The following is a 13,399-nucleotide window of genomic DNA, read 5'->3' on the forward strand; positions in this document are numbered from 1 at the left end:
GTGTGTGTGTGTGTGTGTGTGCGTGTGTGTGTGTGTGAGCCAGGTAAAGCGCCTCACCATAATCACAGAGCATCCGGCCATTGGTTCAGTATAAAACAAGCCACGCCTCCCCCACGCAGCCCATGTGTCCCCTGCTCTCCTTGAAGACAGCACTGCCCTGACTACCTCAATCCAGCGCCCGGGCATTCAGTCAAGTTTGTTTTATGATTACCAATAAACACCCACCCCCAACACTGCGTTCTCTCTGCCACAGTGTGAATGTCCTCAACATTTGTTACGTCCACTGTTTACGTGATGTGTTTTGATACCCTGCGTTTAGTTGTCGTAAACTACAGATGGCATCGCAACACGCAGCTGTAAACTCCCATGATCTAGGCTGAGAGAGAGAGAGAGAGAGAGAGAGAGAGAGAGAGAGAGAGAGAGAGAGAGAGAGAGAGAGAGAGAGAGAGAGAGAGAGAGAGAGAGAGAGAGAGAGAGCGGCTGTAAACGGAGGGAGCGAGAGAGCGGCTGTAAACTCATTCTGTCAAATTAATTCGCCCTAGATTGTAGCGCAGGTCGAGGTCCATAGAAATTAGGTTTATGTCTTATCCTGCACACACGCGGACTTTGGCTGTGGACAGTGGGCCTCACTGATGCTTAAAGAGCCTCGCGTCGCGGCGGTGTTTATTATGGTACAACTCTTAAGGTTCATATTCTGAAACACTTCTGTGCGGCATCTCCACTACACCCCTACAAATTCAAAAGGCTCTAGTTGAAGTTACACAGATTTTTAAGGGAGTATTTTCATAGTTCCAATGACAGATTGACAAGTTTTCTACATTATTAACAGAAATATTGTTGAGAACTCGGGTGATCTTTGTGGCCTTTGAAAATAGTCTGGTGAGAGAACTGAATACGGGTCTTGAAGGCTCCTACATAAAGATGTGTAGAGTGCGGTACCTCGTCCTCTAATGTCTTGGCAGAGGGATCATAATGAACACATTAGCGTGAAGTTTACGGCCATTAACTTGATATTTTAGAATGCATATGTGACGATTATGGGCAGTGCAGGAATTGCTATCAGAAAATGGAGAGGCGAGTTGCCATGTATTGTATTATTTCGAGCCATTAGTGTGGTTGTAACGGGAACTTCACCCTTAATTAGATCACTCCCAAAGGGGCCGCGGGTTCCTGAGTGAAAGGAAGAGTCGAAGCTAATGAAGAGTGATGGTACCCTCAGTGGCCTTTTGTTAGGCCTAATAGGCGGCACGTAGGCCCACTCTCGCTAATACGATGTGACCTTGTATTACTGTGTTGACAGAGCCGCGCCTTTAGCTTCCATGAAACTGCCGCCCCTTTTTTTACATGCTAGGTTATTTCCATGACAAGGCGTTAGTGGCGGAATGAAAACAGTGGCGGAAATGATCGGCAGGTGACTGTTAAACTTCATCCATATATATTATAAAAGCCTCGTTACGCATTAGCGGTTAATTGACTCGGCGCTAAAACATTTCAGTGACTCGTCCCATCCACATAAAGTTAATCACCAATCAGTAGTGGTTAAATAATTTTGCTGCATCGAATTATGTCAATAAAACATTCAAAAATGTCCCGAGAGGAGCAATTTCACCGTTTGTTTGGTTGGCGTGGGTGTGAAGTCGCCAGCGTGTGCTCTTGAAGTGCATTGTTGCGTTAAGTAAAGACAGGGAGTAACATTTGAAGTCTTATGCTAGGCAATGGCTAGGCAATGGAATTTCAAGTCGGAGGAAATGAAACAGTGTTGGAAGACACAAGAGTACAAGATATTTCGTGAGAAAAATCAATGAAAGATCCTCATTCTTTTTTTTTTTTTTCTTTTAAATCGAAGTAGAAATCAAATGAGGTATAGCTATGTCATTAATGCAAACACACACACACACACACACACACACACACACACACACAGTTTCCATGGACTTAACCGGCCGGCCTGAAAATAAAATATTTGACAGGTGTAGCTGATGGCGCTACTGTCTCTCTCTCTCTCTCTCTCTCTCTCTCTCTCTCTCTCTCTCGACCAGCATAAGCGAAATTTACATACGCACAGTTCAGGAGAGAAAAAAGGGAGAGGAACGAACTCTCATAAGCTTTCCAGTGAACTACAAATGTGGTTCCCGTAATCAGGTCACAGTGGCTCCCTATAAGAGTAACGGTGTCAAGGGAGCCAATCATATTAATAGGATTGAGCGGATTCTTTGTGCTATGAGAGAGAGAGAGAGAGAGAGAGAGAGAGAGAGAGAGAGAGAGAGAGAGAGAGAGAGAGAGAGAGAGAGAGAGAGAGAGAGAAGCGGAGGGGTGGAGGATTAGGTTACAAAATGCAAATTTGTGTTTTTTTTCATACTTTTATTTTACAGAAATGTGGTGTAGATAACGGTGTGTGTGTGTGTGTGTGTGTGTGTGTGTGTGTGTGTGTGTGTGTGTGTAACGTCCATCGTATTTAGTATGATGATGATGATGATGATGATAATAATAATAATAATAATAATAATAATAATAATAATAATAATTACGAGCGAAGCAAAGTTGTCTAAGGAGGTGGTCGTTTCATTTTGAGCGGCCCTGCCCGTCCCAGCCTGACCTTAACGCTATTCAAACGCTAATATCTCCTGAACTGTGAGGCCTATCACAACGAAATTAGCACCATACGTCAGCAAAACTATCAATTTTATATGATAGAGCTTTCATTTCCTCTCTTTACTAAATTCAATGGGTAACTTGCAAAAACTAGAAAGGTATCGAAAATAGGATATTTATAAACCAACTTTTGTTCGGCTCAGCAAGAGTGGACACACACCACTGAACACACAATAAAATTTCCTGTTCAACGGCATATAGCACAACCATTCGTTTTTCGTTGTTTTTAGCTAGAGTGATTTGAATATTAAGTAACTGCTCATTCCAGTGTTGCTTCCAGTGTTTCATTACTGACAGCTTCGCTCGTCATTCGCCTTCTATGCGGTTTACTGGTAATAATAATAGTAATAATAATAATAATAATAGTTTGATTCTGCGAGTCTGCTACACGTTTTTAAAGAAGGCAGCTCATGTTCAAAGTTTCAAAGCTGCAAAATAAATGAAGGGTGTCAGTCTCCCACCGCCGCGTCCTGAGGTTACATATACAATTATCAAATACATGTTCTTTTATAATACTCTTTTACTCTAACATTAATTACAAAAGTACAATGTAAATAGACGCTACATAATCTGAACCGTGAAAGTGTTCTGACCCTGAAATGTGTAAGTGTTTCGCTACAAGAGGACAACACAGGAAAAGTTGGTGAAGTTGGATTCTTAAGTAGGAGATGCGAGGACATTGGTATCCTAATAGTGGTAGATGAATGGAACAGACTCATTAATCAGGTTGTTGGTGCACAGTCAATATGGAGCTTTGAAAGATGGATACATATATGAATAGAGATGATATACAGACATGCATTTTACGTGTAGACCGTGATGAATAAATAATACAATCATTTATAATTTGTACTTTGAAATGGTGTACTTATCTGTATGCATCTCATAAGGAAATCTTTGAGTTTTGAAACCAAGTACTATTTATTTCCAGGGAAACTCCAAGTGAGAGCTTTATCATGTACAATTAAGCTTTTGCACTTCTTGTTCGGCTCCCCTTCCTATTCTCCCTTCCTTATATGTAGCCATTCTTTTTTAATATTTTTCTTCAAGTCTTTGGCATAATAGAAGAGAAATCAGTGAAGTAGTGTATTATATCAGAAGACGTTGTTTTCCTTAACATTACGTGTTTGCTTCGTTCAAGGTTGAGCATGGGTGAGTCTTCGGCGACTGAAGATGACCCTGCGCCCCGCCCTACTCCCCGCCCTGGACCCAATGAGTGGGCGAGCTGAGTGTTTGCTGACCGGAGCGCCTGTGGAGGATGTTTCGGTGGACTGAATATTCCCAGACATCTGTTGTCTCAAAAGTCGTGAGGGTGAGTATCGTCTTTTCGGGGCAAGGGGCTTCACAGCTGCTTGTATCTTAGGAGCCTGTGTGCTCTGTTCCGCCTGTGTGCTCTGTTCTTCCGCTTGTGTGCTCTGTTCTTCCACTTGTGTGCTCTGTTCTTCCGCTTGTGTGCTCTGTTCTTCCGCTTGTGTGCTCTGTTCTGCCAATGTGGTCTGCTCTTCCTTATTTGCTTCTCTGTCAGTGAAGGAGCTTCCAAAGTGTTTCGCGCCCAGGTGCTGGCTAGATGCCGGCCTTGGTCTGGACACTAGGGGTGACGCTTGAACTCTAGGGGAAGGAAACCTAAACTTAGAGGGATGAGAAACAGTTACTTTTGTTGAAGGGGAAGAAAAGAAGGTTGGTGTTTGCGTTTCGCTGTGTGGGAATGAATCAGAAGACCCGAAAATTGTTGAAAATGAGAAAGCGGATGGTTTGGGCTTTTTGGTATCGAGAGAGGAACCAAAAGACGGAGAATCTCTTATCAGAGGTGGGAATGAAGGTGTGGGTGTCTTCTTATCGTTATCTGAAAATGAACTGAAAGATCCAAACGTTCTTGTTAAAGGTGGAAGTACAGGTTTTGACTTCGGCTTCTCGGTAACAGGAGAGGCATCGAGTGAGGTAAAGGTTCTTGTTAAAGGTGGGAACACAGAGATTGGCGTCTGTTTCTCATGAGCTGGAGATGAACGGAAAGACCCAACAGTACTTCTTGTCGAAGATGAAACTGCAGATACCGGCGTCAGTCTTTGACGACCTGGAGAAGAGCGGAAAGACCCAAACGTTCTTCGTGAAGATGAGGGAGCAGAGACTGGTGATGGAGCAAAAGATGGGGAAGTTTCCACAAATGAGGACTCTCTCTGTGGCTCAGGCTCAGTGGAGATAAACTCTCTACCAGCGTCCACGTCACTGAAGGCTGGGAGGGTCTCCTCGCCTTCCAGCAGATCGGTGTAGTCCGGCAGAAGCTCCCTCGTTTTGTTTGAAGGATCAGCAGCGGGCTTGGTAAGCACCGTGGAAGTGAGATACTCAGTCAGCATGCCGACTTCGTCCAGCATTTTGCGGTCCTCGAAGGTGATCCCGTTCTGCCCAGTTTGAAGTTCCATAAATATCTGCAAGGCAGGACCAATGAATTTGGTGACGCGCTGCAAGTTCTTGAGCTGCTTCTCCGTCGCGCCCTTCGTCACGTTGCGTACGGTCGCAGTGATGTCCGGTAATTGACTCATGACACCGTCGATAAGCTGGTTCGTCCCTTGCCGCACCTTAGTGGCTGAGTCAGTCTTGGTCTTCTGGTTCCTCGGTGCAGAGTTCCTCGGTGCAGAGTAGGTGGAGACGGGAAGAGCCGTCTTGATTCTCGTAGACGAGGCTGCTGTCGTTTCCTGCAGCAGCACCATCACCACCACCACTGCCGTCACCACTGCTGCCGCCTGAAGACAAAAAACAGAAGGGAAGTTACAAATCGCTCCAGTTAAGCCTACATGTGGCAGTTCGTAAATAATCAGGGCACACTTTTATACTGTTAATACTTCCCATTGGCGTATCCTGTACCAGTGAGTTATACTGTACCAAATAACACGGGAACGAAAGTAAGAATCAATGACAAGATAGAGAAATTAGTATAATTACCCTAAAACTGATTTATCTCAACGGTTCTCTCTCTCTCTCTCTCTCTCTCTCTCTCTCTCTCTCTCTCTCTCTCTCTCTCTCTCTCTCTCTCTCTCTCTCTCTCTCTCTCTCTTAGATTTCAGTCAGTGAAGGCCATACAGCTCTATCAAATACATATTTTTTTCCCGCCCTCTGAACTTCACTCGCCCTTTTCATCACTAACGGGACCCCCTTGTCATCCTTACTCTCACACTCACTTTTTTGGCGAGGTTGCATCATAACGAGCATCCCTTGCCTTACTGAGACGGGACTTGTTCATCTTGTGTATGTGTTCATAACCTCAAGTCCACGAATGGAAACCTTGAGATGTGTTGTAAGGGAATGACTGTGCATGAAAGCAGGAATAGTGTTTTGAAGTTTAACGAAATTATTATCTGTGGAGGAGGAAAATAGTGAGGATAATTTACATGTTTAGACAGACAGACTGGAATGTACTGTGAGAGAGTGACTGTGTATGGAAGCAGCAGTGACATTGTAAGCTTACTTATTTATTTGTTTAGGGAGCTTTTTGGTTGTGCTGTAAGAATATTATTTTCTATGAAGGCAAAAATGGTGTTCTTTAAAAGTTTGCGTGTTTAGGAGTCTTGGTTACAGTTCATAATTATATATGTTATACTATCGCCATTATGCCTCTATCATTATCCCATATCTTTATTATTATTATTATTGTGTCCTTTGTAATCTTTTGGTAATGTTCAGGTGTATTAAGTACATTCTTTCTTTAACAGTAACATGAATGGTCTGAAAGCTACCAGAACAGTCAAGATGCGCCTCGTGTGTTGTGCAAGTGCTTGTCATCTACAGTTCCAAGGTCCTGATGATCCCAGAGCCAAGCAAGACTCACTCCACCGGGGCCAGGTGTGAGTATGGATAGACAAGATGTTCGCTCTTATTTATGTATGCAGGATTTCTTTTTTACCTTTTTTTTTCGTTCAGTGTAAAATCCGTAGTATTAACGAATTAAACGTCAGTAACATAAATGATGAAATAAGCGCGATGGAAATGAACCGCAGCTAGTGAGGTATTTGACATTTATATGCGAAATGTACACAAAAACCTGTCCAGCCACTCCCTGTTCCCCGCCCGTATCAGCTGATCACTATGCCACTTCCTCTCAGCGAATAATTTTCTTCCTGCCTCTTCCTAAACATGATGTAAATAGACTGAGTTGAGCTGACCGTCAACCACACGGAAATCAGTGACTTCGGTGCTGTTATTAAATACGCAGAAAAGCATTTTACATTTGCTTATGATAGGGAAAGTAGTTTTAGAGGATTTTGTCGATTTTTACCCTCTGTTTTCGTCTCACCCCGCCTTAGAATTGCTATAGGCAGACGGGGTGACTTTTAGGACTAACTGAAAAAAAAAAAATTTACTACTACTACTACCACCACCACCACAACTACCGCCACCATCACCACTTCTCTAATATACAACTACTTTTATACTGTTCTCTAGCTTATAAAGAAGAAATATAACCATCATCGTTTTCTGCAATTATTACTACCGTCACTATCGCTGTGGTTGTTGTTATTGCAGTACTTGTAATGTTTATTATTATCGTTATTAGTGTTATTGTTATATACTGGTAACAACAGTAGTAGTAGTAGTAGTAGTAGTAGTAGTAGTAGTAGTAGTAGTAGTAGTAGTAGTAGTAGTAGTAGTAGTAGTAGGAGGAGGAGGAGGATCAGGAGGAGGAAGAGGAGGAGGAGGAGGAGTAAGAAGAGGGAGGGGGAGGAGGAGAGGTACAGTGCTGGTAGTAGTAGTAGTAGTAGTAGTAGTAGTAGTAGTAGTAGTAGTAGTAGGAGGAGGAGGAGGAGGAGGTATAGTAGTAGTAGTAGTAGTAGTAGCAGCAGCAGTATTATCCGTAACGAAAGGAATGGTCGAGGATCAGGAGGAGGAAGAGGAGGAGGAGGAGGAGGAGGAGGAGTAAGAAGAGGGAGGAGGAAGAGGAGGAGGAGGAGGAGGAGGAGGAGGAGGAGTACGAAGAGGGAGGGGGAGGTGGGGAGGTACAGTGGTGGTAGTAGGAGGAGGAGGAGGAGGAGGAGGTATAGTAGTAGTAGTAGTAGTAGTAGGAGGTATAGTAGTAGTAGTAGTAGTAGTAGTAGTAGTAGTAGTAGTAGTATCCGTAACGAAAGGAATGGTCGTTGCTATCAGTGTCGTTGTCATCGCCTTCGTCATCCCCGTCTCACCATCTGGCGTCGTCACTTCATTATTGTCAGTCATCATCACAGTCATCGCCTTCATTTGTACTGTCAACACCATCGTCATCATCGTCCGCTTGTATCCTGGTGCAAAACAAACTTGCAATTAAGTCTTTCCATCCGTCAGAGAGAGAGAGAGAGAGAGAGAGAGAGAGGGGGGGGGTGGGGGATCTAGGTGTAGGTTGCACTGGAATAGTGTAGGTGAGGTAATCAGTTTCGTATCCTCCTAAGTAAATCTGCACTGTATTCACTCATCTGCCGTTCTCTTATATTAAGCTGCGTGGACTAGCGTGATAGACTGAATGAAGTAAAAAACAGGGCGGTAATGGAGCTGATTCAAATAGGTAGATAGGTAAATTTTTTTCTCATCCTTTACTCACTTCCTATCCACGCTCTTACCCCGCCCACCTCCTCCTACCCTTCCCTTTCAATCACTTCCACCTCAACGATTCTTTTCTCATCCTATCCCATCCATTTCCAGCTTTCCCCAGTAAACCCTACCCATCTTTTCACTCACTTCCGAATCCAGTGACCTTTCTCCTAACCTTACCCCACAGCCTTCCTCAGTAACCCTCCCTGCTAACCTCTACACTCTGTCCCTCGGAGAAAGTGTCCAGGCAGAATGGAGACTCATACAACTGTGTCAAAGTGAAACGTGTGTTCCCAGTTCCCACCAACACTTCCCTTGCTACTGACAGGACCCACGCAATCGGCCACTCGTATATACTATTAGAAATACTACCTTTTATCACCAGAATCTAACGAATCATTCCAGCATTTCATAGTGTAAGGAAAGATAATATTTAAGTTCTTATGAAATCTATAGATAGGTTCGGTTTCCGTAGCGCTAACAGCCGCGGTCACCACACACACTCACCTTGAGATGCATGATGTAGGTTCACCGAGTGCCGCTCGGGAAAAGTGGCCACCATTTTATACCTTGTCGCTGGTCGGTTGCCAAATGTTGCTGACTTTTTTCTTTCCCAGGAACCCAATACGTCGCGGAGTAAAGTGCGCTAGTCTTTTGTTGCTCTTGTTGTTTTTCATATCAAGGTCATTGCAGTAATAGATAGACAGGGTATATACGTATATATATATAGAGAGATTAGATAGATAGAAAGATAAATAGATAGGTACGTAGGTAAATAGATAGGTACGTAGGGTATACACACACACACACACACACACACACACACACACACACACACACACACACAGAGAGAGAGAGAGAGAGAGAGAGAGAGAGAGAGAGAGAGAGAGAGAGAGAGAGAGAGAGAGAGAGAGAGAGAGAGAGAGAGAGAGAGAGAGAGAGAGAGAGAGAGAGAGAGAGAGAGAGGGGGGGGGGCGTAGGATATGTAGAATATGTTGCTTGTAGAAAATTACCTTTTTTTTTCATTAGTAAGCGCGGTCAGTAGTCGGTTAAAAAAAAAAAAATCCGTAACAAAAAAGCAGAAACATGTTGAATCCATTACACTCTTACCTGACCTGTGTAGTTTTTTTAAGTTAAGGAAGTGAAGGTTATATATAATAGATACACGAGACGAAGTATCGATTTTACGGCAGAAAATAAATAAAAAAAAAATTATAATTGACATTGTTGGTAATATCTCTATATATCATTATCTTTACAACTGTTATTTTTTCTTGGTAATATATATCATTATCTTTAGTTATTTTTTTCTACCTTAATTGTATGGTAGATGTGTAAAGGACGCAGTTCTGGTTGAAAAATGCGAGGGAACAGTAAACAAAAAACCGTAAAGAAAAATGAATGTTGGGTGTTTTGTGACCTTCAGGGAGTTGGTTGTTAGCAGCTGGTGTTGCGCCTGAATGATTATTTTTATTAGTATTGAGGTTGATGATATGATTTAACTTTTTTGCTATTTTTTTTTTATTTTATTGTGGTAGAAACAAGATGGCTGTGATACATTGTGTTGAAAGAGAAATCGATGGTAAAATATCAAGGCCACATTCGTCTGATTCACTGATTTACTCATGTTTATTTATTTATTTTTGCAAATTATCTTACATTAACGTCATACACTTCTTAGTCTAGTTCTGTGTGGGAGCCCTGTTGTTGTTACATGATCTTTCTTCTTCTATATCTTCAAGTAAATTATATCATTCTCAGATGAGTCTTTCTACAATTGTTTTCACTACATAGACTGACTGACAGGAGCTGGATGAGCATTATCCGTGACGCATTCTTATTTACCCTTCTTGTACATGTATGTTCTGTGTAAAACTCACCTGTTGTTCTCTTTCTTCATCTCACTTTCACATGCCACTCCGTCTTCTCTTCTGATTCCTTGAATTATTATTGTTATTTTTTTTTTCTGCGATTTTTTTTTTCCCTGCTAGGAGTAACATTTATACTTCAAATTCTCTGAATTTTTTTCCTCACCTGTGATCTTTGTTGATTCTATTTTTTATTATTATTTTTTTCTTCTAATGGCGACATTCATATTTAATGTTTGCTACCCTCTTGTTTACTTACCATTTCCTCCTCCTCCTCCTTCATTTTCTTAAACAATTTGGTCAAGAATGGAGATGGGTGAACAGGAGATGCATAGGAAAATTAGAAGAGTGGGAGTGTGACGGGCTGCAGTTGTGGGAGAAGATGGATTAGAGGCAAGTAAGGTGACCAGATGGTATATCCAACTTAGAAAAGGTATTGGGTAGCTTGGAATGTGATAATGGGCTCAGCACTGGGAGGATGCCAATCAGGCAGGAACAGGAGAGGGCACAGAGAGGAGAGATGCTGCTTGCCTTCCTGAACATGAATGGATGGAGTGAGGGAAAGTGCAGGTTGCTGATAGAAGGGATCATGATGTGATAGGAGTAGGTGAGGCAGGGTGACATGACAGCACTGAATATAGTGAAGGAGGCAAGCAGGAGAGAATAAAGGATTATGAAGGAAAAGGAAGGTTGGAGTATATAGGAAATCAAGTTAACAAGGATGTTGGAAGGCAGACCGGGGCACAATAAGGCCCAAGGGTGATGTCTTAACAGTGATCACATAACATGAGACTAAATGGTGTGTGACAGTGGTGTATAGTGGGGTGACCTGGAGGAATGACAGCAGGAAACTTTAAGGTAGTGATTAGCTTGAAAGAGAGAGTAGGACTAAATAAATGGGGTTGTAATGGGTGATTTGAATGGACACAGTTAATGAAGGAGACGGTGAACCAAAAATGGGCAACTGATCTTAGATTTTGCTGGTGAGAATAAGTATTAAGAACTGGGAGCTGGAAAACCCTGTGACATGGAGAGATAGATAGAAGGGAGTATGCAATAGACTCATAAGTAAATCAATAAGGTAGAACAACAGATGTAGGATATGAAAAAATTAAGGAATAGATATATCTGAGACCACTTCTTAATGGTAGTACTTGTGGGAAGACCAGGAGAGGTACAAGAATCAGGAAGGAAGTGTGAAAAGAAAAGTGAAACTGATGAAGTACTGTAGAGAAATAGAAGAAATTATGCCAGGAGAGATAGAGGAAGGATAGTTGTTAATATTACTTCAGTTTCAATAAATATTCCTTTTTACTCAATATATGCATCATACATCTAAGAAAACACTATTAACAATGACTGCTCAATCAAATACAATATACAAACTTCAATCACCGTAATGAGGCAAAGTACTATTTGTGTTTACCATGAAATACCGTTTTCTTTTTATCCATAGAAGTCTAGTTTTCTTTGATGAATGCTTTCAGAGGTAACTTAAATAATTTTGTCCATTGTGTTGGTGGTGGTGTTGCAATATCTCACAAAGTACAAAACTATTAAAAAATTATATGATAGTGATTTTTTATCGTTTCAATTTCGTATTATCATCATCAACGACAGAAAGAAAAAAAACTGAACTGAGTAGACTAGACACAGACACACACACACACACACACACACACACACACACACACACACACACACACACACACACACACTTCATCTCCATCAACTCCTGACAAAAACTTCCTTAACCCCGCACCTGTAATCTGCTGTAACCTAACCTAACCCTAGTGATCAAGAAAGCCGATGGTCTCCCAGCCACTACACTAGGGGGCCCATGCGAATCTACATTTTTTGCCAAGTCACGTGTGTCCTTGCTGTGGTGACATCTCGGGAAGGAGGGGAAGGGCCAAGGTTAGGCGAGAAAAGAGAGGAAATGTATCTTAGATGTGTGAGGAATGAAAATTTAGCATAGATAGGAGCTCATACATACATACATACATACACAAACACACACAATGATAGAGAGAGAGAGAGAGAGAGAGAGAGAGAGAGAGAGAGAGAGAGAGAGAGAGAGAGAGAGAGAGAGAGAGAGAGAGAGAGAGAGAGAGAGAGATGGATTTATTGACTACAGCTTACAAGCACGAAGGATACAATACAGATATCCATCAAATAACATAATAAGAATTAATTTATAAAACCTAACTAAACTAAAGAATAACAACTACAGTCCATACAATTACGACACACACACACACACACACACACACACACACACACGAAGACAATAGTAGTACTTTCGTCTCGGCTGAGGGGTTCCCAAGGCGGCGTGCAGGCATGCGGCGCGCGCCACCCCAGGCTGCCAGCAACACCACACAAAACATACCCGTGCTTGCATTAATAACCTGCCGAAGCGTCTCCAATGCACACAAGCCGCGCCGCCACGAGGACTGATAATATGCTACACGATGTCTAGGAAAGCTTCAGATTTGGTAATTTTTCAGAGGCTTAAAAAAAAAGGATTTATTTAGTCTTTTCTTTTCTACTGTATCATCTGTTAGTACAAGATTCGTAAGTATCAGTCTAGTTATTCTCTATTCTTCCCACGCTGTCCGGATCAGGAAACAGATTCTTTTTTTTCTTTTTTTTTTCATCTCCCAACATCACCCTCCTTCTCTTCCTCCCTCACGCTGGCAACACACCTACCCCTCTTCCCTACCCCCCCTCTCTCTCTCTCTCTCTCTCTCTCTCTCTCTCTCTCTCTCTCTCTCTCTCTCTCTCTCTCTCTCTCTCTCTCTCTCTCTCTCTCTCTCTCTCTCCCCAAATAGCAATCAATAAATGTCTGGAAAAAACAAGTGCTAGGGTTTTTATTAATTTTATCGAAAATCTGAATTTACGCTTTCCATCCGAGGCTGACCTTATAGGTTTAGGTGAATTTAGTTAATTAATTCCCACTGCTGATTCTTTCACAGAGTATATCACGATTAAAGAAAAAAAAAAAAGTTCATATTTTACCCAGAAAAGAACAGCGTCTCGTAACCAGCAGACAGTTTCTATAATCCCCATTAAAAAGTTAAACTCTTTCCACTGAACGTATCATGTCTCGCATTGTCACGCTGAATGCAAGTTGATGTTTACTATACCTCTCTCTCTCTCTCTCTCTCTCTCTCTCTCTCTCTCTCTCTCTCTCTCAAGGTAATCCGGTCGGTTGGGAAGATGGGCTTTGTTTTTTTCCCTCTTTCACGTCCTTGAACACTCGGGGCGTGTCGGGAGATATAATCTGTTTGGGTGTTTATCTTCATCTTCCTGACTGTAATAAGGTCCGG

General features: G+C 42.2%; 1 protein-coding gene across 31 annotated transcripts in view; it reads right to left on the reverse strand.

Annotated features, from left to right (window-relative positions):
• Window positions 1-3,145: 3,145 nt before the first annotated feature.
• LOC135107088 (microtubule-associated protein 4-like) overlaps window positions 3,146-13,399 on the reverse strand; it is a 493,319-nt gene continuing 483,065 nt past the window's right edge. For 30 of the 31 annotated variants that reach the window (XM_064016728.1, XM_064016741.1, XM_064016724.1 and 27 more), the window contains one exon: window positions 3,146-5,390. In XM_064016728.1, coding sequence (XP_063872798.1) covers window positions 3,789-5,390 — 1,602 coding nt within the window. In that variant the 3' untranslated portion in view covers window positions 3,146-3,788. Of the gene's footprint in view, window positions 5,391-8,709; window positions 8,738-13,399 lie in introns of those variants that run through there. The other variant, XM_064016753.1, reaches the window with a different exon arrangement.

Source organism: Scylla paramamosain, chromosome 14 (assembly GCF_035594125.1).
Source record: "Scylla paramamosain isolate STU-SP2022 chromosome 14, ASM3559412v1, whole genome shotgun sequence".
NCBI classification, from domain to species: domain Eukaryota; kingdom Metazoa; phylum Arthropoda; class Malacostraca; order Decapoda; family Portunidae; genus Scylla; species Scylla paramamosain.